This window comes from Canis aureus, chromosome 19 (assembly GCF_053574225.1).
Source record: "Canis aureus isolate CA01 chromosome 19, VMU_Caureus_v.1.0, whole genome shotgun sequence".
Taxonomy (NCBI): Eukaryota; Metazoa; Chordata; class Mammalia; order Carnivora; family Canidae; genus Canis; species Canis aureus.
Window position 1 is genome coordinate 26,770,099 of NC_135629.1, and position 25,669 is coordinate 26,795,767.

The 25,669-nt window shown below is 39.9% G+C and overlaps 1 protein-coding gene across 15 annotated transcripts in view; it reads left to right on the forward strand.

Annotated features, from left to right (window-relative positions):
* MAGI1 (membrane associated guanylate kinase, WW and PDZ domain containing 1) overlaps nucleotides 1-25,669 on the forward strand; it is a 638,869-nt gene that overhangs the window by 365,292 nt on the left and 247,908 nt on the right. For all 15 annotated transcript variants that reach the window (XM_077858168.1, XM_077858158.1, XM_077858160.1 and 12 more), the window contains exon 2: nucleotides 21,414-21,530. In XM_077858168.1, the coding sequence (XP_077714294.1) occupies nucleotides 21,414-21,530 (117 nt within the window). The remainder of the gene's footprint in view (nucleotides 1-21,413; nucleotides 21,531-25,669) is intronic.

Genomic DNA, 25,669 nt, shown 5'->3' on the forward strand with positions numbered 1-25,669 from the left:
GCTTTCAAATTCTTGTCAGAGGATTCTCACATCTCTGTCATTTCAGTGTTGCTGTATTTATTATCTTTTTTATTCTTACTGAGATTTTGTTGGGTGCTTGATATAAGTGATTTTCAATTAAAATCTGGACATTTTGCGGGGATCCCTGGGTAGCTCAGCGGTTTAGTGCCTGCCTTCAGCCCCGGTGTGATCCTGGAGACCTGGGATCAAGTCCCACGTTGGCCTCCCTGCATGGAGGTGCTTCTCCCTCTGCCTGTGTCTCTGCCTCTCTCTCTGTGTGTCTCTAATGAACGAATAAAAAAAAAACTTTTAAAAAAATCTGGACATTTTGGATATTTTGTTATCAGACTCAGAATCTTATTTAAATTTTTTCTTTTACTTAGTTTGGTTTGACACTGCTTTGGCATGGGAATTATGGATGATACCTTGTTGTGGCTGCAGCCAGGTAGACATCAAGGGTCTGTATTCTTCCACTGACACTTGATTTGGGCAGCGGCTTTTTATTACTGCTGTGTGGGACAGGAGTTTTGGTTTATGTGGGGTTTCCACATATGGGGAAGGGACAGAGTAGGGTGGAGAAAGGATTCATTTTAGCCCAGAGGGGTTGAAAATTCTCTCTATCTACTCAGTGTTCTCTGGCATCATCCTGGCATGGGGAGAAAAGATTGGGGTCTACCGTCATAGAGTAGGGAAGGTAGAAGTCTAGGGTTTCAACTTTGGTCATTTCTGGATTGCGTGTTGCTGGGACCCTAGGTTTTTATTTTGTTTGGTTTCCCCTCTGATGTTTGAGCTAGAGCAGTTATTGTCTAACAGTTTTCTGTCTTGCTTGACTACTTCTTTCCCAGTTCTTCAGCTAGAGAGGGTAGGCTTTTGTTGGACTTTTCTTGTTTGTACCTATCATCATTTACTGGTTGTTGGCTTCTTCAGCTCCAATTCTGGGATATATGAGGCATAGGGAAAACTCATGGAACTCATTTCCATGCAAAGGTCTGTCCTAAGGTTCCTGGCTGGTCTGGCCTTCCTCTTCCTTTACATTTCAGAGACTTCTTATTTGTTTTCTAGATGACATCCAAGGTCTGTTGTTGTACTTAGTGGGAGGAATAGGGAAACGTACATCTGCCCCATCTTCCCAGAGTAAGTGTTAACCCCTTTACTTTTTATGTCTCAGCAGGTGAGACATTGACTTGGCTCTATGATCCAGAACATTTAATAATGAGAGCTGTTGAATTGGCATAAGACGTTTGCCATCAGCATGATTTTAAAGGGGGTAATAGTCACTAACAAAACTGATGATACACCTTTATCCAATTCTTCTCTTTTCAGCTCTTCTAAGGGACCCTGAACTGTGAAGTCACTAATGGGCAGGCAAAGAGTGTGAGGAGCTGAGAAATGAATAACCTACCCCACCATCTGGCCTGCTGTAGTTCAGAGAGTCACATGGCACCACCCAGTTAGTTTTTTTCTGTGTTTACTTGAGGTGCCAAACGCTATATTTAAGCCAAGAACTGATTTTGAAAATATTTTTCTACTTCTGTTTTGTCAAACGTATTCCTTGGCATATTCTGTTAAGGCTTGTTCTGCTAAAGCTTAGCAGAGCCTTCTGTTTTTTCAAGCTGATTTGGCTTGCACAATTCAAACATTAGACCCTCATTTTGGAACAGAAGGTCTTCTCTAGAGATAGCACCAAGTGTGTTTTAATTTTCAGGCAGGTAATACCTATCAAGTGAGAGATGGAGCTTTTATTCATTGCTTCTCTTTCCTATATCAGACTTTTAAAGCTACTTTTTGCTCAAACCTGTTTGACTACATTTTCTCTTTCCAGAATCTTTCTAATTATGGGGAGAAAAGCAAATGTTAAGCTAGTCATCTTTTAACAAGAAAAAGGAAGGAAAGTGTTATTGCTTTACTTTTGTAATTTGATTTAGCTTGAACTTTAAAGATAACAGTGTGATTTCAGTATATATAAATAAAGCCTACATATCAAGGTTATAGATAGGGTAGATGTTAAGATAAGCTACTCTAGAAGCACTTTATGGAATATTCTGGTATCTGGATGATCCTGAAGATAGGGTTTTCTGCTGGCCTTTATTATTTTTAGTTTGGTGATGGAACATTTTTGAAGCCTTTTCACTCATTTCCTGGGAGTCTTTTGGAGAGAGGGCATGATCGTAGTAGCTCCTGTATCCTTGACCAGTGGTGGAATAATATCTCATTAAATGAAATCGATTGTTCCCATGAGCAGTAAAGGGCTTGATATGGAAATGAAAGTGACTCAAAGTATCAATTGGTGCTGGAGCTTGAGGAAACCTTTGAAGGGAGGGTGTGGTTCAGTGTTCATGTGAGTGTGGAATCCCATCAACAGAATAATTACCTGGTTCACAGCAGTCACATTTGAGTTGTGTTTAATTTGGGGGAGCCTTCTCTTTGTTCTTTCATCTTCTCTAGATCTTTCTAAGTGTGTTGGTGCTTTATCCCACTTCAGGAGTCCTCCTGTGCCACTTTGAAGACATCAGTGTTTTCATTTCAGTGTGGGAAAGCCCTGCATTTGTGCCATGAGCACGCCCTTTCTCACCTTGCTCTTTGTCATCCATCACAGCTGGGCAGAAACCTTGGTGCCCCTAGCCCCTATCCCACCCTTGCTATTTGATGTATGTTCTTCAAACTAAATATAAGTAACTCATGACTTCTCTCAAGAATAGGTGTGAAAGCGAAAAGTGTACTGAGCTGCAGTGAGAGACATCAAAGTACGGGTCACCCGGAGTCCCCTGATCCTTTGAGATGAATTTTCTACCCAGCTAATTTGAGTTTGCTTCCTCAGTCAGGGCAGGCAGAAATGCAGTTTAAATTCCCAGAGCTGTGACTTTAAGAGGGTGTGAGAGGGTTTTTTTTTTTTTTTTTTTACCTCCCTTTCTCCTTGATGTTCATTCCTCCAGCCCATCCCACCCTGCTACTGGTTCAGAGTCTTACATTTCTACTTTGAAGCTCAAAGTACTTCATCTTAGGAGATCCTAGAGGATGCTCTATAAACAGAAGGTTCTGCATAGATAGTCTCACAATTGGTGAGTCCCCTGAAGATTCAGGATCAGAGAACTGGGTTGGACTTTGAACCCTGGCTACACATTGGGATCCCTGAGACGGGGTGGGGTGAGGGGTGAGGGGGGAGTGAAAAGTGAATAGCAATGCCTAGTCCCTCCCTCTAGACACTTAATTTGTCTGATGTGGAGGCTGAAGCACCAGAATTATTTCAGATGTGTCTGCAAGTGATTCTGACATTCAGCAAGGTTCGGGTCCTTTTGAGAGAATGCTCAGCTATCACTTAAATTCTGAATACTCCTGGCTGGTTGCCTGTTATTGAAGAACATTCGACAACCCAAAGAGAATGTAGCTCTCTGCTTTTGCTGTTAGGGCCTTGTGAGGGAAGGCCAGCAAACTGAATTCCTTTGGGTTCTCACTATAACTCCCAATCAGCATCACCTAATATTCATTCATTCATTCATTCATTCATTCATTCATTCATTCATTTAGATTTTATTTGTTTATTCATGAGAGATACACAGAGAGAGGCAGAGTCATAGGTAGAGGGAGAAGCAGGCTCCCTGTGGGGAGTCCAATGAGGACTCGAGCCCAGGACTGCAGGATCATACCCTGACCCAAAGGCAGATGCTCAATCAATGAACCACCCAGGTGTCTCCATCATTACCTAATTTCAATACAGGCCTACTACCAAGCTAGAATTCTCAGTTGTGATTTGGCATCCCTCTAGGGTATAGGGGAGTTTGAAAAGGCATGGCAATATTTACTTAAAGTCATCTTAATTTCTTTTTTTTTTTAAGACTTTATTTATTTATTCATGAGAGTCAGAGAGAGAGGGGTGGGGGAGAGAGGCAGAGACACAGGCAGAGGGAGAAGCAGACTCCCTGCATGGAAGGAGTCCCGACGTGGGACTCGATCCCAGGACTCCAGGATTATGCCCTGGGCCGAAAGCAGGTGCCAAACTGCTGGGCCACCGGGGATGCCCAAAGTCATCTTAATTTCTAAAGATAAATTTCCCTCTCCTAAGGACAGGACTAAAATCAAGCAATGAAAAGGAAGGTGTCAGAGGTTTCCAAAAGGCTGAGGTGTTGGGATGGTTCAGTTTGTCGGTCTGACACATGTTGGATCCTCTTCAATGTTTTGGTAACTGTGGAGTGTCAGGAGTTTGCTTGCCTGAGAATGGCAGTCAGTAATTGGGTTTATTGGCTCATTTGGCATCTTTGTTGCAGTGTTAAAAATGTTTATCTTAGAAGTGGGGCGAGCATGTCTGTTAGTGATGTGTTTATAGGAGAAACAGAGAATTCCGCAGCTAAAATCCCTATTGTGAGTAAACCCTCAACTTTGAACTGTTTTAACTCTGTTACCGTTGCCTCCACACAGTGAGGCAGACAAGCTGTAACAGGTTTGTGTGTAGCAGGCGCCTGTTAGAATTACTGCTGAGTTGATTAGCCTGGAGGATGTTTGGTCACTGTTTCTGAGAGGCTCAGCCAGATTAATTTTGGAGGAAGACAACCAAGGGAGAAGGTGTTTCTAGATTAGAAAGGTTGGGACTGGGATGCCTGGGTGGCTCAGCGGTTGAGCAGCTGCCTTTGGCTCAGGGAGTGATCCTGAGTCTGGGGTCGAGTCCCTGCATGGAGCCTGCTTCTCCCTCTGCCTATGTCTCTGCCTCTCTCTCTGTGTCTCTCATGAATAAATAAATAAAATCTTACAAAAAAAGAAATGGAGAGATAAAAAACGAACACCAGATTCTCTGATGTCTGGTGCTGAGCTTCAGGGTGGAAGGTAGTTGTTTGGTACTTTGTACTGTTGTCATTCATACCACCCTGGAAATCCTGTCCTTTGCTCACACACCTTCAGCCATACAATGTGCTATGTACAGAAGTAGGAGTGTGCAAGCAATCTGGGGATAACACATAGGTTTTAATTAGTTTGCAGTCTAGCAAGATGGGAAGGCTGGCTTGTTTCACTTGTTTGTTTTATACATTTAGTTGTAATCATGAACCTTAAAAAAAATTGCACTTCTCAAGAACAAACAGAATTCCATGAAAGGTATTTTTGAAATAATGTTTCTTTCAAGCCAGATGATGATGGGAGGGGTAGCTACCGTTTATCGAGCATTACATTGCATGTGCTCATGTGTTCCTCAGGACAATCCTATTTGGATTAGGTGCTCTCATTATCTTTTCTTTCTTTCTTTCTTCTTTCTTTCTTTCTTTCTTTCTTTCTTTCTTTCTTTCTTTCTTTCTTTCTAGAGGAAGACACATCAGAGCTTTCTCTTCCTTTCTTTTTTTAATTTTTAAAAATATTTATTTGATTGGGGGAGAGAGAGCACAAGCTGAGGGGTAGAAGAGGGAGAAGCAGGCTCTCCACTGAGCAGGGAACCTGATGTGGGGCTCAATCCCATGACCCTAGGAGGCAGCCACTCAACCAACTGAGCCATGTAGGCACCCCTATACTCACTTTCTTGATGAGGAAACTGAGATTGAGTTATTTAGGAAATTGCCCAAGAACATAGAGGTAACTAATGTCAAAGTCAAAATGGGAGCATCTGTCTGCTTGGTTCTTTTTAAAATGTTTTTAAAGATTTTGTTTATTCATGAGAGACACACACAGAGATAGAGAGGCAGACACACAGGCAGAGGGAGACGCAGGCTCCCCGTGGGGAACCTGATGCAGGTGACTGTCCCAGGAACCTGAGCCAAAGGCAGATGCTCAACCACTGAGCCACCCAGGTGTCCCTGTCTCCCTGGTTCTGGTTTAGCTACCACTTGTGTAATTTTAACTAGTATTATCCTTCATTTCTTAATTTAATTGAGTTAGTTACTGTGTCTCAAAAGGTTTGCTAAGTCTATGATAGCTCCTCCTCTATGCAGAGATGGGTTCAGCTCTCCTAGAATCTCATGGTGGTGAGGTAACCGTTAATAAAGAAAAAGGAAAATAAATCGTTTCAAAGAATGATATGGCTATGGATGCAATAAGGCAAAGCAATGGGAGACATGCTGACGGAGGGCCTCTGTAGTGATACTTGTCAGAGAGGGAGGGCCTCTGCTGAGTCATGTGAAGATGAGCTCAAACCTCTGATTTTAGTTCTGAGCTCTGCTGCCACTTGGTGAGCAGCCCTACCCTAGAAGACATGTATGCTTATGTACGCATGACCGTATCACACATATAATCTTAGCAGTTTGGAACCATCCCCAACATGGTCCTTTTTGCATTTTTCTTTTCTAATATGCTCTTGGATCTAAATGGAAAAAAAATTCTATAGTTAAACATGAACTGTCTCTGATTGATATTCATTTACTTGTCTCTCTGGGATGGGACTGTCCTGCCTGGGTTGGTATAGTGACTGGGGAAAATTTCAGATTTTATCTGCGAACTGCCAAGAACGGGGATGCTGATGTCCAGAGGGTAAACCCCAGCAACAACAAATTGTCTTGCCCACAGTGCTAGTGGTACTACTGTTCAGAAACATTTGATGAATTCTAAATAGGCTTATGCTTGTGTACTATAGTGAAGTCTCATGAGTTGAGTGGATGAGATTTGGTTGGCTAAGTCTTTTGTTCTTGGATTTCATTAGGTCTTTCCCATTATGTGAAAATGGGCAAGACTTGGACCTGACGGAGTTTACGTTCTATACTCCCCCCCCACCAGCACCACCATTCTCTGGGTACGTGAAATCCCAAGGCAGGAAATGGTTTGTTGAGTTTGTTTTTCTTTCTTTGTATATAAAACTTCAAAAGCTTGAAAACTTTGGCTTGTCAGTCTGTTTTCTAGTCAAGAAAAAGATGGCCATTAAGAGCAATGTTAATGTGCAACTAGAGAGCCTGTCAGAGGCTGGCAGATGTGATGGGCTTGCCTTACATAAATCACCTTCCATTGTTGAGGTGGGCATATGGCCAGTGAGTGTCCTAATTATTGAATGGCTTTTATAGCCCTATTATTTATAATCACTGTTGAATAACAGCCGAAAGACTGCAGTGAGATGGAATGAAAATAGTTGAGTGTGAAAGTGCTCATTGCTTACAGAATTATGGAGATTAAAAATCTCTGGTGACCAGCCCATGAAGTAAGAATGAACGCTTCCAAATATTTTTTTAACCAGGTCTACTACTACTGCATTCTGAAAATGGGAGCTGTGGTCAACCCAGAAAGGGAAATCTCTTAAGAATTCTTACCTGAATAGATTTGCAACATATAAAATAGCCAAGAGCCATGTACACAGTCATATTCCATATAATGGTACGCTGTATATATTTTTTTAGAAATAAACTCCATTTTGGAATATTTGAGATACATAAAATGTTTGCAAAGACAGTACGGAGAGTTCCTGAACCTCGTGAAATTTTCCCTAATGCTAACATCTCATATAACCACGATCCATTTGTTCCATTGGAACATTACCTCCAATCTTAATTCAGATCTCCCCGTTTTTCTTTTTCCCCACTAGCGTCCTTTATGACTCTGAGTCCCATGTAGGATACTATGTTACATTTAGCCTCCATGTCTCAGACTCCTCTAGTCTGTACCAGGTCTTAATTTTCCCTTGTTTTTTCCATGACATTTACAGTTGTGAAGAATATAAGTATACAGACTTTTTTTTTTTTTTTTTTTTAAGATCTTATTGATTGATTTGAGAGAGAGAAAGAGAGAGAGAAAGCATGCAGTGGGAGGCACAGAGGGAGAAGAGCAAGCAGACTCCCTGCTGAGCACAGAGCCAATGCAGGGCTCCATCTCAGGACCCCAAGATCATCACCTGAGCCAAAATCAAGAATCAGAGGCTTAAGTGACGCAGTCACTCAGGTGCTTCTCAGTATACAGTTCTAATAAAACAAAGTTTCACTCTTTGGATGAGTGAATGAGTACCTCATTTGGAGTCACAAAGGTGGAGACAGGAAAGCGTAGAACTTTGGCATTAGAACATCTGGTTCTAGCCGTGCACCAGGAGTCTTTCCCATGTGTTTTAAAGTGGGGATGATGCCACCTCCCCCCCACCTCCACCACCACCCCAGGTTGTATAAGGATTGAGTGAGGTAATGATCAGAAAGATAATTTATGAAAAAGCATGAAATTTACAATAATCAAAAGGAAATCTATGTTTATAATCTATGCATTTTTCCTATTCTGTATTTTTTTAAAGATTTTATTTATTTATTCATGAGAGACACAGAGAGAGAGAGAGGCAGAGACACAGGCAGAGGGAGAAGCAGGCTCCATGCAGGGAGCCTGATGTGGGACTCGATCCCAGGCCTCCAGGATTATGCCCTGGGCTGAAGGCAGGCGCTAAACCACTGAGCCACCCAGGGATCCCCAAGTAACAGATTTTATTCCAGGAGTCATTTGATAACTTTCTCTGAAGGCTAGCCAGGTCTTTAAATATGTGAAATTATTCTACTTTATAGAGGATGTGGGATGGGTAGCTTTCACCTGTTGAGCATTTTTGTGACAGCCCCATCTGCACAGACCCATGGCTTCCCTTCCTACTCCATTTCTGAGGGAACGGTTCACATACCCGGAGTTACCTTGACAGGCACAGGTACATAAATCCACACACCTCTGCCAATCTTAGGAAAGTGTAACATGTTTTATGAGAGAGACATAATCCTCTAGAATAGGGAGTGACAAACTACAGCTTAGGGCCAAATCTAGCCTGCTGCTTGTTTTTGTGATGAAGTTTTATAAGAACACAGCTATGCAGTCATTACTTGGTGTCTTTTCCTGCTAAAAAAAGCAGAGGAATTGGTGCATAGGCCTTACAATCTGCAAAGCCTAAGAAATTTACTGTATGACCTCATGGAAAAGTTTTGCCTACGTATATTCTAGAATCCTACTGATGCCTGGCAGCCTGACATGTTTTCCTTTCCATTCTCACCTGTCTCGGACCATATACTTGTGATTCTCTCTTTTGTCCCTAGCTTTTTTTTTTTTTTTTAAAGATTTATTTATTTATTCATGAGAGACACACACAGGGAGAAGCAGAGACACAGGCAGAGGGAGCAGCAGGCTCCTCACAGGGAGCCCGATGTGGGACTTGATCCCAGAACCCAGGGATCATGCCCCGAGCCAAAGGCAGTTGCTCAACTGCTGAGCCACCCAGGCATTACAAGGAAAACCTGTCTCCAGCTTTGAAAAATATTTAAAGAGGGGTGCTGTGCAAAGAACACTCATAGGGATGCGTGGCTTATGGGAAACGGTCTCACCTTTTTCAGACCCATGAAATGATGGGATGTTGCTGGTGGTCTCTGTCCTCCTGATCCAGCAGAAATTGGAGTGGCATGCTCAGCTGTAACCCTGTTTTGTATGAGATTTCTTAATATAGGTCAGAGCCCCTGGAACTCTGGCCCCAGCCTATTGGTGCGTGAATGATAGCAGACCATATTAGGATATAGTTTGTGACCCAGATTATCCATTCCTGTCTGAGACTAAATTGGGCGAAGGCTCAAAGTCTCACAGGGTAGGGGCAGAGTTATGCTAATTACTATGGATGTTCCAAGCCTTGGGATGCTGAAGGGATCTCAGTTTGCATTTGCATAAAAGCATTTAAAATACCTTACTAATCAACAGTGTCCTAAGAGCCAAGAGGACAGGTTCTAGTTCCTGGAAAGAAACTTTGCTTGGACTCCCTGGCTGAATGTTCTTTGGAAGTCAGTGCTGCTCAGATGTCACTTTCTTGGTTTCTACATAATGTTGAATGTCGAGAGGATGTTGGAACAACTGTGTGATTGTTTAGATGGGAAGTCAGTCTTTGGTATGTATTTACTTATTTAAAGATTTTATTTATTTATTGATGAGAGACACAGAGAGAGGAAGAGACCATAAGCAGAGGGAGGAGCAGGCTCCCCAAGAGGAGCCCAATGCAAGACTCAATCCCAGGACTCTGGGATCATGCCCTGAACCGAAGGTGGATGCTCAACCGCTGAGCCACCCAGGTGCCCCAATCTTGGTTTTTATATTGAGATGCACATAGGGGCAATTTGTGCCCAATTATCTGAGTGGTGGGGCTGTCTGTGAACCTCAGTTTATTCTTCTGTAAAATGGGATTGGAAATAGAACCAACCTCACCGGGTTGGGATGAGGATTGTAAAGTTATGGTTTAGCACTGTATTTGGCCTGTCGAAAGTGCTCACTTAATGTTCACTGGCATCACTTGAGTCCAGCAGGTCACCTGAGCAGATACAGTTAGATCCCAATGAAGTATCTTTTTAAGAATTTAGTGTCTTCTTGGCACACCAGTCCAAAGAGCACGTGTGACTCCTGATCTGGAGTCAGAAGTTCAATCCTCACATTGAGTGTAGAGATTACTTAAAAATAAAGTCTTAAGGGACGTCTGGCTGGGTCAGTGGTTGAGCATCTGCATTTCGCCCAGGTTGTGATCCCGGGGTCCTGGGATTGAGTCCTGCATCAGGCTCCCTGCAAGGAGCCTGCTTCTCCCTCTGCCTGTGTCCCTGCCTCTCTCTCTTTCTCTGTCTCTTATGAATAAATTTTTTAAAATCTTAAAAAAAATAAAGTCTTTAAAAAAAAGAATAAAGTGTCTTCTTGAAGAACGCACAAATGTCTTCAGATTCCACTCAAGGTTCTGAGCGTGGAAACATCTGACTTCAGCCTTGCTGTTGATTAGCTCATGTCAGCTATATTACTTTGCCAACAGAGCAACATTGTCTTTTGCCTTTCCATATGTAAATCTTTTATTTTTTTTTTCTGAACAGATGTTATTCTACTACACCAGTTTAACTGAAATAAATATAAGAAGCACAAAAGGCTGGAAATAATGAAAAAAATAGAGATGATGGAATTTAAACTGTACTTTTCTTTTCATGCTTAATTCAAGCGTTTTCTCACTGTGGGATGAAATTTGTTATAAAAAGATTCACCAGGAGAAAAAGAGAGAATACAGGCAGGAAATAATAATAAAGTGGATGTCCTGAAGTGCCAGCAAAATGTTTTGTGCTCATCCATGTGGGGAGTTAAATGTAAATAGTAGTTTATAGAGCTTTATCCACATTCACAAATCTTTTTTCCTTTCCTTTCCTTTCCTTTCCTTTCCTTTCCTTTCCTTTCCTTTCCTTTCCTTTCCTTTCCTTTCCTTTCCTTTCCTTTCCTTTCCTTTCCTTTCCTTTCCTTTCCTTCTTTCCTTTCGTTTTTATTTTCCTTCCTTTTCCTTCCCTTCCCCTTCCCTTTCTCTTCTCTTTTCTTTCTTCTTCTTTTCCTCCTCCTCCTCCTCCTTCATCATCTTCTTCATCTTCTTCTTCTTAAGTTTTACAGAAACAGGACTGAAATAACAACTGTCTTTGTGCCACTAGGGGAATGGACTCAATCTCTGCACATTTGATGACATCCCACCTTCCTGGAGTCATTTGTGTTGTGCTTGTTATTGTGAAGTGTTATTATTAGCCTGGGAGGACTAACAGCACTTGTGGTTTGCCGAGAGATGGAGACCATTGGTGACAAATAGGGAAATAGGCCCATTTTCAGAGCCTGGTTCCCAACACTTTGTTAGGGGAGCTTTGCTTTGGTTTAGTGACCATTGGTCACAAATTTCAGCACGTCTTAGAATCATCTGGAAGGTTTATTAAAACATGGATTGCTGAACTGGACCCTAAGAATTTCTAATTCAGTAAGTTTTGGGTGGAGCCCAGAAATGCAGGTTTCTGGGTTATCCTGCAACGGCTACCCTTGGAGACAATCAATGCCCTCTACCCTAAGAATTATATAAGAAGAGTAGCTCACCTGGACCAGCATCTAGGTGAGGAGTTAGCAGACTGGTCGAAGGGCCAAATCTGCCAAATCTGCTGCCCTTTTTGGTAAATAAAGTTTTATTGGAAAAAACCTTCTTTACATATAATCTATGGCTGCTTTCATACTATAAAAGCAAACTTTATAGTTGGACAGAGTCCACAGGTGCTTCCAAAGGTGGAAAATACGTGCTTTCTGAGCCTTGCCACTTTATAGAAAAATTTTGCTGATCCTTCATTGTAACCAATGCTTGCATGTCATTTGGAAGAAGCAGGTTTGGAAGTAATTCTGAAAGAACTGGCACACTGAGTGTTCTCAATCTGTGTGTGTGTAGAAGCAAAGGGTTTTGTTTGTTTCTTCATTTTACTTAAATACATATGATAATGGAATTCATCCATTATTTTGCCACAGGCCATTCTCCACATAAATTTTCTCATTGCAACCAGCAGTTTCTCAAAATGAAAAGAAACATATTTTTACCATCCATGTTGCTTGTATAATATGATGTTGGCATGTTTGAATTATTGGTGGAAAATTTTAAAAAATGCATACTTAAGGATGTGTGGCTCGCTCAGTTGCTAGAGCATGTGGCTCTTTCATTCTTTTTTTTTTTTTTTTGGCTTTTTTAATGCTTCTTTTACATTTTTTAAAATTTATTTATATTTATTTTTTTTAAGATTTTATTTATTTATTCATGAGAGATGCAGAGAGAGGCAAAGACATAGGCAGAGGGAGAAGAAACAGCCTTCATGCAGGAGCCTGATGTGGGACTTGATCCCAGGACCCCGGGATCACTTCCTGAGCCGAAGACAGACATTCAACCGCTGAGTCACCCAGGCATCCTACATTTTTAAAAAATTTAAATTCAATTTTCCTACATATAGTATAACACCCAGTGCTCATCCCATCAAGTGCAGCTCTTGATCTCAGGGTTGTAAATTTGAGCCCCATGTAGGGTGTGGAGATTATTTTAAAAACAAAACAAAAATGCATACTTAGAAGGGGAAAAATGATCCTCATTTTGACACTGGAATTGTCAGATTAGTGATATGTTACTTGTTCTAGACTTTAGTAGAAGTTTTTCTGGGAAGCAGTTTGTTAATATGTTACTAAGAATCTATAAAATAATATTCATTCTCATTATTCTAGTAATTCCACTTCCAGTAGATTGCAGCAAACATACATATTCAAGGTTTTTCCATTACAGCATTGTTTAAAATAATTTTTTTAAAGGAAAGACATCAAAATGTCTGATAACATAAAACTGATAATATGATGATGATTCCACATTACTATTTTGGGGCCATTTAAAATCAAACTGGATAAGGGGAAACTGATATAGTATTTTGGGGGAGAATTTGTATCATTTGTATGCTTTTTGTCCTAGTATTTCTCCATTGCAAGGATTGTGAGAAAATAAATACAGATAGATTTATCCAAGGAAGATAATCACAGTAGAAACAATTCATTTGCTTACTAATTGGTAATAGTTAATAGATTGTGATGGAATGAGATGATGAAATACTATGAATTATTAAAACTTTTTTTGAGCACTGCTAGTAGGTTGGAAATGTTTGTGAATTATTTGTTAGAACATTTAGATATAAATCCACATATAGGGCATGATCCTCTGCATCTCATTATTTTTTTTAAAGATTTTATTTATCTTTTTGGGAGAGAGAAAGCACGGCCACAAACAATGGGGAAAGGGAGAAGCAGACCCCCTGCTGAGCAGAGTGCCCGACTTGGGTCTCCATCCCAGGATCCCGGGATTATGACCTGAGCCAAAGGCAGATGCTTAACTGCCTGAGCCACCCAGGTGCCCCCGCATCTATTTAGTAGGTATCTGATGGAACTTTGTATTCTATTCCCACATGGTCATCAACAGTTAAGCTCAGACACTGGAGTCACTTTTGAATCCTCTCTTGCATTTGTTATCTTCCCTCATCACTTGAACAAACCTTCAGTTCCAGCCTGAAATGACATCTCCTCTCTGTGCCCTCCTGCCCTCCGTCTTCTCATCCATTTCCTTTGTCTAGGCCACTTCCAGTCTTGTGTCATCAGCAACATTGGCTGCACCCTGTCACCTCCCTCTCTGCCTGACCTACTACTACCCAGCTGCAAGAGGGATCTCAGAATTCAGACCAGGCCTTCCTTAGCTCCCTGAATGACATCACTTCAGTGCATTCCTACTGAGTTTGGAATAAAATGCAAACTCCTTATCATGGCCTGTGAGGCACGGAATGATCTGCCCCAGCTTCTCTTTTTAACCTCAGTGTGTGCCATCCCTGTCCAAGTTCCATACTCTTTCTCTAACATGCCAGCCTCTTTTCTATTTCTGGACATTTGCACATGCGGTGTCTTCTGCCTAGAGCACTGGTTACCCCACAATTGGCAGAGCTAACTTGCTTCCTATCTTCCTTTTACTTCTCATCTTAACAATGTCCTCTGCCTAGAGGCCACCCTGTGCAGTTTTCCTAAAACACGTGTGTCAGTCCCTTCTCTGTGTTGTCAGGCCCACAGATTTTTCTGGCTGTAGGCACTTACTAAATATTTATTGAATGAGTGAATGAATCTCCTCAAATGTGTGAGTGTATTATAAGTTTATCTGTGTGTATGTTTATGTGTACGTACACAGGGCATTCAGTACTAGCATGAATGGTGATAGAAACGAAGTTCAGTTGATTTTTAACTTTCTTTGTCATACTTTTGTGTATTTTCATAATTAATCTATTTTACCTTTTTATTGTGGTAAAATATATATAACAAAATTTATCATTTTCAGCATGTGAAGTAGGCAGTTCAGTGGCATTAAGTACATTCACACTGTTGTGCAACCCTCACTACCATCCACCTACAGAACTTTTTCATCTTCAGCTGAAACTCTGGACCCATTAAATATTAACTCCCCCGTAATTCATATTTTTTGTACAGTAAGAAAAGTGTTAGGAAAAATGTATTAGAAACGCATAGCAAAATCTTTTTCAGACAAAACTCATTAAGTGTATTTCAGATTGTAAGTTTAAGTGACAATAAAACTAGCTGATATGTATTTCAATTTATAATTTTGGTGTTTTTTTTTTTATAAAAAGCCCTATCCTTTATAAATGTAAAACTGCTAAACTGACACAGATTTTTTTTCCTGTAATAACTCACTGCAATACAAACCATTTGTGTTGCTTTAATAAATACATCTTCCCTACAACTATAATCATTCCTTGAAGAAATTGTGTGCTAACCATTATCACCTGAAAGTGCGATTAATTTAATATCCTTACACAAGTTTTCCTGGGCAATGAAAATTTGAAATGTATTAAAGTCGAAATTCTAGTTGTAATGAAATGCTGTTCTTTGACCTTCTCGAGGTAGATGTTCTGGAGCTTATACGACACAGAGAGAGTTATGTTTTGCCTCCTTGGTTGGATAGAAATGCATGAATCAAGAGAACTCAAAAGTAATAGCTCTGGACACCTAATTTCTTGACTGTGAAGATTATTTCTATTGACTAGTATTTTCCCTTGGGATCTGTACTCTAGGAGATAGAGATGAGACCAAGCAGAGTCCCCTCATAATCCATCACTTTGAAAATGATGCTTCTAGTTGATTTGGCAGAAAGCTATCTAGCATGTGAGTAGAAAGTTTGGAAAAACTACACAGTTATGTTTAAGGGATCACTTGATGTTTAAGCAGTAATAAGCAAAATTTGCAATTTAAGTAACTGATAAAGGAATCATATCCAGAATGTATAACGAACATCTTACCAAAAGTAACAGGATGGCCCATTAGAAAAATGCACAATGAATATATGAATATGAATAGGCAGGTTACAGAAGAAGAAATGTAAAAGAAAAAATATAGTATATGAGACATACATGAAATAAATATATGTGTGTGTGTGTGTGTGTGTGTGTGTGTGTATGATAGAATGCTCAGTTGTCACTAACACTGTTGTCTCCCCTTATCTGTGGGGGATATATTCCAAGACCCCTAGTGATGCCTACAACTGTGAGTAGTATTTTTTTTTTTTTTTTTGTGAGTAGTATTGACCCATGTATATATACTATGTTTTTTCCTGTATATACACACATTTGAAAAGAAAAAAATTACAGTGACATTTATTATAGCATTACTGTATTGACAACAACATTGAAAATAGCCTAATTCCCTACAAGGGATAAATTTTTATTTTAAGATTTTATTTTATTAATTCATGAGAGACACAGAGAGGCAGAGACACAGGCAGAGGGAGAAGCAGGCTCCATGCAGGGAGCCCGACTTGGGACTCGATCCCGGGTCTCCAGGATCACACCCGGGTGAAAGCAACGCTAAACCGCTGAGCCACTGGGGCTGCCCGATAAATTTTTTTTTAAGTGGAATATTATACAACATTTAAAATAATTAGCAAAAATTACATCAGTTGATATGGTTAAGTTTCTATAAACTAATGTGAATGGGAAAAGCAGCAATTATTGTTGTAAATTTAAGAGACAGAATTTCAGATACATTGATATGAAAATAGAAAATAATGGCAAATCCAGGACAGAGAGTAAGCTTCATTACTGTCAATGAAATTATAAAATTGTCCTAAAATAAGCTCTGAATCCTTTCCTTAGAAAAAGTTCCATATATTTGTGACCTATGTTTTCTTTTCCATTTGCAAAAACGAATCTTGTATTTCAAAGAAAGTGAAGATGCTATGACAAACTCTTTCTCTAGCAATTTATTATTTCATTGGCTCACTGCCTTGACAATTAGGAGAAGATTTATAGACATAACCCTGGAATAATTGGCAATTAATTTGAGATTAGATGCCAAAAAGTACAGTATTCTTAATGTAATGGGAAGGTTGAGGCTTTTCGCTTACAAATGTCACAGAACACAGAGTAAATGTTAACCGGCAGCATAGTTAACCCTGCCCTTTTGCACATCTGCAGTAGAGAGGAGTTTCAGTTTGATGATCATAAACTTTAGCTAGCTTAGCTAGTTTTAACGTAAAGCTCAAGTGTAAACCAAGAGTGCCTGTGTCTTGAGAATGCCTTCTAATCTATAAGCTCCTGGTTTATCTTGATAGGTACCTGCTTGTAATCCATAAGAATGTGTAAACCTGTATTCTATATAGGGTAAAGAGATACTGTATCCTGAATCTTCTTTGAGATGTTGCTTTTGACTCAAGCAGTATATTTGGATCCCATAACATCTTTTTACTCATGGCTCAGTGTCTTTCTAATGTATACAACTTGGGCCTCCTAAGGGGAGTATAAACTCTAGGTCCTAAACAAGGAAGATTTTGCTGGTAAACATTGTTATTCTTTTGGTCAAATTCCAGGGTACCTTATACCTAGAGATAGAGGTGATAGGTGTGACTATTAAATATCAATGATTTACCAGTTAGGTTCATTTCAACTCCAGCACAGTGCCAAAAATAAGTATGCACTAAATGCTAACCAATTTACATATGTCTAGACAATTTTAGCAGAAGCAGAGTTTTATTCCCTTCCAGAAACTCTAGAAATATCTTTTAATCCAAATTTCCCTATGCCCGCATTTTGTGTACAGCTTTTTCTAAGTAATAGAATGGATTTTACGCTTATATGCATTTTCAAAAAGAGTAGAGCCCATCTTTGAACTAACTTCAGGTCTATCCCTCCTCACCTCAACAGTTGTCCACTCTACATTGTCATGACAATTTCCATCTTTCATTGAGTGATTGAGTGCTTTTTCTTTGCAGGCACCACTGGAACCTCATTTAATCCTCGTGACAATTTTGTAGCAAAGCTACTGCTTTGGGTAACCCTGGTGGCTCAGTGGTTTAGCACTGCCTTTAGCCCAGGGCATGATCCTGGAGACCCAGGATCCAGTACAGTGGCGGACTCCCTGCGTGGAGCCTGCTTCTCCCTCTGCCTGTCTGTCTGTCTGTCTGTCTCTCTCTCTGTCTCTCATGAATAAATAAATAAAAATCTTAAAAAAAAAAAAAAGCTACTGTTTTATCAGTGCTCTACTTTTGCAGATGAGATTCAGATATGAATCAATGTGCATGGATTCACTAGCTAATAAATAGTGGAGCCAGACTTTAAACCCAAGCTTTAGTCTTAACTGCTACCAAGATTTACTCTATTTTTCTTTTAGTTCATCTCTCCAGTGGGAAATTGATAATTAAGCATTTAAAACAGTGCCTATGGGATGCCTGGGTGGCTCAGTGGTTGAGCCTCTGCCTTTGGCTCAGATCCTGATCCAAGGTCCTGGGATCCTGGAATCGAGTCCCACATCAGGCTCGCCATGGGGAACCTGCTTCTCCCTCTGTCTATGTCTCTTCCTCTCTCTCTGTGTCTCTCCTGAGTAAATAAATAAATAGTCTTTAAAAAAATAATAAAACAATGCCTAAGACATAGTCATTCTGTAATTATGTATTTTTAGACATTTGAAGTCCGTTTTATAATAGTGTCATATACATACTATAAATCACACACACACACACACACACACACACACAGTTCCCTAAGTTTTGATAAATGTATAAACCCATATTATCACTGTCCCAATTCAGATTTTCTGTATTGGCATCTACTTCAGAAACTTCCCTTGTGGGCAGCCCTGGTGGCACAGCGGTTTAGTGCCACCTGCAGCCTGGGGTGTGATCCTGGGGACCCGGGATCAAGTCCCACGTCGGGCTCCCTGAGTGGAGCCTGCTTCTCCCTCTGCCTGTGTCTCTACCTCTTTCTCTCTTGTGTGTCTCTCATGAATAAATAAATAAAATCTTTAAAAAAAGTAACTTCCCTTGTGTTCCATCTTTAAAAAATCTTTTTATCTCTAGGCTCTCAGGAAGGTATAAAAAATAGTATAGAGATCCCCTGTACCCTTCACTCAGTTTCCTCTCATTGATAACCTGTTACATAAGTATAGTGCCGTTGCAAAGGCAGAAAATTGACATTGGTGGATTCCCAAATCTTACTCCCCTGTGTACCTTTGCAGTCTGTCTCTGCCTGCCTTCAGCCTCAGGTAACCACTAACATTTTTGTCACTATAGTTTAGATTGTTCTAAACTTTTTATGTAAATGGAATCATACAGAATGTTGCCTTTTGTGTCTAGCTTCTTTTGCTCAGTATTCTGTGTTTTAGATGCATGAATATTACTGTATGTGTTAGTAATTTGTTTCCATTAATTGTTGTGTAACATCCTATTTGAATATAGTAGTTTGCTTACCTGTTTATCTGTTGATGGACATTTGCATTTTTTCTAAGTTTAGACTATTATATAGTGAAGGAAGTTGCTGTGAAGATTCATCCACAAGCTTTGTGTGTGTGTATGTGTGTGCACTTATTTTAATATTTTTTTTTTTTTTTGCATAAATAAGAGTTGAAATGCTGGGTCATTTTGTTAGTGAAGGTTTAGCATTGTAAGAGTCTGCTAAATTCTTTTCCCAAGAGAATGAACCATTTAAAACATTTTTTAAAAAGATTTTATTTATTTATTTGAGAGGGAGGGAGAGAGAGAGAGAGAGAGAGAGAAAGAACGTGCACGTGCACAAGCAGGGGGAGGGTCAGAGGGAGAAGCAGGCTCCCCACTGAGTAGGGAGCCCAACGTGGGACTCAATCCCAGGACGCTGAAATCATGACCTGAGCCAAAGGCAGACACTTAACTGACTGAGCCACTCAGGCACCCTGAGAATGAACTGTTGTATACACCCACTGACAGTGTGTAAGAATTCCTTTTTTTCTACATCTTGCTAACAGTTGATACTGTCAGTCTTTTTTTTTTTTTTTAATTTTTTATTGGTGTTCAATTTACTAACATACAGAATAACCCCAGTGCCCGTCACTCCCACGATACGGTCAGTCTTTTAAATTTTTGTCATTCTAGTAGTTATATAGTAGGATTGCACTGTGGCTTTTATTTGCCTTTCTCTGATAATTAATGATATTGACTATCTTTTCATGTGGTTAACGGTCACTCAAATATATTATTTTGTAAGTTGTTCAGATCTTGTGCCCATTGGGGGGAAGGGTGGTCAGTGAATAGATGGATGTTTGTCTTTTTTATTCGACAAATATTTGATGAGTAATTGAATATTTATTAAGTGACCTAAAGTTGGCTCAAATATATTTGTTTTCCTTTTGGGTTTTGTTAGTCTCTTCTAAAATGATCATCTGTAATAGGGAATCTTGTTTTGAACATGATATTTAAATAAAGATTGGTAGTTTCCTGCCCTGCATGGGACATATCATCATCTTAACCATCACTGTCATCCTCATGATTGACTCTTTTTGACCATGGGGAAGTTATCATCTGAAGACATGAATTTTTGTGGCTCACATAGATACTGCATTGCTACATTGTTTCTCTAAGGCTAGAAATGCGCTTACCTAATTTTTATCTGGTCTAAAAATGGAAGGACGAGTTTAGCCTGGTTATTTTTAGCTGTCACTGAACCATCTTTCTCCATTAAGAATAAATGTGAGCTAAGTTGATCTACAAGCCTTCTGTTGATCCTGTAGACTATAATTTGTGTTTGTAATTGAAAAAGAACATTTGGTTACCTTCTCCTTTCTGTGACATTATTTCTGTAACAGTAATATTTTTAGCTGTTGTTTTGTTAATGTAGAGAATTACAAAGAAATACACAGACTCACTCAGGTAACTGTTGCTTGTACAACAACAAGGAAAAAGCCTAGTGTTTGGAAACCAACACAGCATAGTAAAATCTCTGTATCTCTGTCTATAGAATGAAGAGGGCCATCTTCACCCTTACTTCCCAAGCTATGTCCTTCTACCCAGAGGAAACTGATGTTAAAACTCTGTGATGATTCCTTACATCAATGCAGTGTCTCTCCTTTTCTTTATTCCTTTTTACACAAAAGGAATCAGACAGTCTGCACTACTCTGCATATTTTCCTTTGACACCAACACATGCAGGTCTAGCTTTCTTGGAGTAGTTACGATATGAATGAACTGTGCTTTACTTAGTTGATCCCTCATGGTTTTTTCCAGGTTTTTTGTTTGTTTATTTGCTGTTATAAAAATGCTGCAATTAGCAATACTGGAGATGTTGCAGATTTTTGCAAGTATATTCATAGGGTACCCTTCTACAATTGGATCCCTGGTCAAAGAACATTGTATACATTGTTTTCTTTAAGATTTCAGCCATTTACTCTCTTTATTTTATTTTTATTTTATTTTATTTATTTTATTTTATTTTATTTTATTTTATTTTATTTTATTTTATTATTTTATTTTATTTTATTTTTTTTTAAAAAAGAGTTTATTTCTTTATACATGAGAGACATAGGCAGAGGGAGAAGCAGGCTCCCTACTGGGAGCCTGGTGTTGGGACCCAATCTCAGGACCCCGGGATCATGACCTGAGTTGAGTCAAAGGAAGACGCTCAACCACTGAAACACCCGAGTGCCCCTACTCTCTCTTTATTAAGTGTTTGCAAGTGTCTGCAGCATGCATTTTAAATGTAATAGCCAAGATTAAATTCTTTGTTATTTGAGCTTTCTAGTGTTCAGGAAAACCTGGAGTTCTCCTATTGACTGAGGTGGACTGGCTAGAATGGCTTCAGGTGGCATTCCTACACACAGCTCTCCAGCTGCTCAGTCTCTCAGAAGCCCAAATGTTGATGTGTTCTTTCTATTTTATATATTGCTTACAGGAGGAAAGCTGAACAAGGATCTGCGACATTTTCTCAATCAGCGATTCCAGAAAGGGTCTCCTGATCATGAGCTCCAGCAGACCATAAGGGATAACCTTTACCGCCATGCTGTGCCTTGTAAGTAGCCAGTTCAGGGCATCTAACTGGTGGGTGGATGTGTGCAAAGTTGGGGGAGCCAGAAGAGCTCACAAGCTGGTTCTGGAACACTGTTCGGCTTGATCACATTAGTGACTCCCTAAGTCCAGGGAATCATAAATGACCATGGGACATATAACATAGCACAAGGTAAATTACTTGACTTTTGGGTTCTGGCTCTGCCACTAGCTTATAATGCCAGGTAAATTAGTTGTCCTTTGTAAGGGCCGGTTTTCACATCAGTGGAAAGGATGTCTGAATGTTACTAATTCAATAGGACTGCTAGGAGGAGCCCATGGGATGAAGCACGTAAGTGCATTTTGCAAAGCATGGGCATGGTGTAAGCCTGCGTAAATGTTAACTATCACTGTTATTAATGGGGTGGACCAGGCCAGAAGCTTTCAGATTGACTTCTGCAGAGATCAGGGAGTTAGTTCTTTGTGGCCTCTCGGCAGAGTGGATGCCTCAGTGGACCCTCTCTTCTTCCCCAACATGACCCAATTCATAGATCTGGATTTCATGCACAATTTCATTTGAGGAAATGGTTTCCACCAATTAAAAAGTCAAATCTCACAAACCCATTAGATCAGACCAAATCTGAGAAAGTGAGACATAGAACAGGGACTGTGAAAGCAAGGTTTTTATATTGAGGGAAGGAAGGATGAAAGGAGGAAGAGAAGGAGGAAGTCAGTCTATGGGGCCGGTAAAATTGCAGGGAAAGATTACCGTGCTTTATCAAGCTACATCCCTACACAGCTAAATATAAGGAAACCTGGGGGTGGGGACTTACAATTATTTCATTTTATTTAAAATTAAGAAGAAAGGATGGTTTTGGTTTTAGTACTTGGCATTTTACTTTTATTACCGCTTCCTTCAAAACTTGAAATTTTATTTTTTTAGCAATAACATCTTTTAACTAGCAAAAATGAGAGGAATCATTTGGAGTTGAAGGTACCCTGCTTATTACTGTGATTTGTTTGCTATAATGGCTTTCTTTTTCTTTTTTTTTTTTTAAGTATTTTTAAAAAATGGTGCTAATGGTGTGCTGGAGTGCTAATATTTCCTGATACTACTGCAGAATGATAAACAGAACTTAACGTAAGGCACCATAGATCTTCAGGGACTTAGGCCAGAAGTCTAGGCTGGGACTTTTAAAGATAAGCTTTTAGAACAGCCCCTTGCTCTTCATTTTACTTATTAATAAAACCAAGGCTCTAGAGGGTAAGGAACTTGGGACGATGCCCCAAGGTTGTCTCTTTCTGCTGAGAGGCAGAGCTACATTTGAACGAGAAAATGTTGTGATAAATGCATTCATGTGAATCTCTGGGCCTCAGTTCTTTTAGTCTTTCAGCATTGGAATCCAACACTGTAGCCTTATATCCTACTAATAATTCTTTACACTTGGATTAATAATAATTCTTCATGTAAATCGCATGGATTGTGAAGGGATTACCATTCTTTTTATGGATCAAGAACCCAAGGCACCAAGGTAAGCCAGTAAAAAGCAAGTCTGAAGGTGACCAGGACTTGTGGTCTCCTGAGTCCACCGTTGTTCTGACTCTGATATACTCTTTGAATAACTCTTTGAGGTTGGGATTTTTCATACCCAATTTACAAATGGGGAAACAAGTCATGGGGACATCAAGTCACTGATAACTCAGATCTGGGTCTTCTGGACTCTCCCCATCCAGGGCTGCTCCTGTAGCTGTATCATAGCTGTTCTGAAGTTCTGGGGTGGCAGTTTGAATGTAGTTGTGCAGAATTTGGTACTTGCAGAATCATGAGTGTTCTCTGTGTAATTTTTCCCCTACTTAGATTCCAATTTAAGAAATGGGGAATGAAGCAAATGAGCACACCATTTCTTGACGCATCTGTGGTGTTACTATGGTTACGTTTTGGCATGCTTTCCCATTTATTTTTTCCACTGATTTATAGGACCTGACTGTGAGCTAAATGGCTTGATTTTAAGCTTACCACTATATAGGAATTGGGGCAAAAATGACCTCAGCCTTTTAAAAACAGTGGAAAATCATGTCTTGTCTTTGCATGTATAAAGCCCTTGGTATTAATGTTTCATTTCTATGAAACCCTAAGTCAGGAATTGAGAAAGTAGAAATGGTCTTTCTCCTGAAAGAGAAAACAAGTAACATTTCATTTTACATTTCCTTCATAAAATGGGAAGGGAATTTCAGAAGAGGTCTGTTTCTGAGTCTGGCGCAGCGTGGGTACCTTTGAACATGAGCAGACCAGGAGTGACTTGGGATTCTGATATAGGCTTGGGACAACTCAAGCTATGCTTGTGTTTATTTTGATTCTTCAGCCCATGTGATTGGTAAAGCAGAACTTTCTCCCGACCTCTTGTGCCAACAGATTAGGAAGCCCTTCATTTGGAAAATACATCCTTCTGATTATGTTGTAACGGTGCCACAGGGAAGCAAGCTCATGTAATCTGTGTTTTCCAGAACTTCCTGCTGCTGGTATTTTAGTGACTTTCAGTATTTTGAGAAGGGATGACCTCATGAACAGGTGTTTGAGAGTTGGGGTAGACGCCTTTTCTTATACATTTTAGGAGGTTCATGTGTCACTGGAAATTAATAAATAAAGCCCCTTTGTTCTCGAGTTCTTTTTTTAAAATTTTATTTCAAGTTCTTTTTTCTGAGATTTTATTTATTTGACAAAGAGAGCAAGCACAAGCACGGGGGAGGGGGAGAGGGAGAGGGTGATGCAGACTCCCTGCTGAGCAGGGAACCTGAGACAGGGCTCAATCCCAGGATCCCGGGATCATGACCTGTGTCCAAAGCAAATGCCTAACAGACTGAGCCACCCACCCAAGCACCCCTCAAGTTATTTTTTCCCCTCCCTTCCCCCCTCAAGTTATTTTTCAGTGTCATCATAGCATCACAATGTATTTTATCATTTAAGATCCCATCTTACGTTAATTCCTTGGCACAGACTGTGCAGGTAATAGTACCTCGATTTTACAGGTAAGGAAATGGAGCAGCAAATGTGACTTCCTCAAAATCCTACCGCTCCTAAATGCCGCATTGCTCACTTCACTTCTCACCCAGTACTATTTTAATTTTTCTTATTTTTAACAGCTTTATTGAGATACAATTCACACACCATGCAATCCACCCATTCAAAGTGTTCATCCAGTGCTATTTTTGCTACAGTTCTTATTATGCTTCACTCCCCTTTTATTTTGTCTTTATTCAAAAACTTTTATTATTTCCACAGTGTGAAAAATGTCATCAGAGTTGAAATTTAATTATATTTACCATTGAAAATCATCACCAAAAAAAAAAAACAAAATTAAAAAACCCAAACCATAATTGTGACAGAAAGAGAACTGGATTGCAGAGTGAGTCAGAAGCCCCGGTGTGAGGTCTGAGGGCTTTTCTCTAGCTGTGTGGTCTGGTGCAAGTCATGTAACCTCTCTGAGTCACGTTTACTCTTTTTTTTTTTTTTTTTTTTTTAAGAAAAAGATTTTATTTATTTATTCAGGAAGAGACATAGGCAGAGGGAGAAGCAGGCTCCCTGAGGGGAACTTGATGTGGAGCTTGGTCCTAGGACTCCAGGATCACACCCCAAGCTGAAGGCAGGTGCTTAACTGGAGCCACCCAGGCATCCCTTGTTTACTCTTTGTTAAAATGGAAATAGAAAGACCTATTTCAAGCTTGTCTCACCAAATGTCAACAGTGTCCCTAAGAGATGGGTCTGTTAGAGGAAACAGGGGCTCAGAGAGGTTAATAGTTTGCTGAGGGTCACACAGGTTAACAGGTAGCATGGTCAGAGTTAAACCAGTTCTGACTCCTGTGCGGGGCATCATTAATAGTGGTGTGATTAGAGCAGTATGACATGGACCATTGAGAGGGAAGGAAGCAAAAAAGGTTTCTCATTGCTGAGTTTTATAGTTGTAGCTATGTAAATCAGGGGGTCTTAATGGCAGCGGGGGCTATGTAATGCACCATACCTTAAAGATAAGTATCTTCTCTCTGATTTTCAAGTAATTCACTGATAGGTGCCATAGAATTTTCATAATTCTTTAATGGTAACTCAGCTTTCAATAAAACATTATAGGATTTTTTGGGATATCTTGGTTTATCTTACTCTTCACTGAA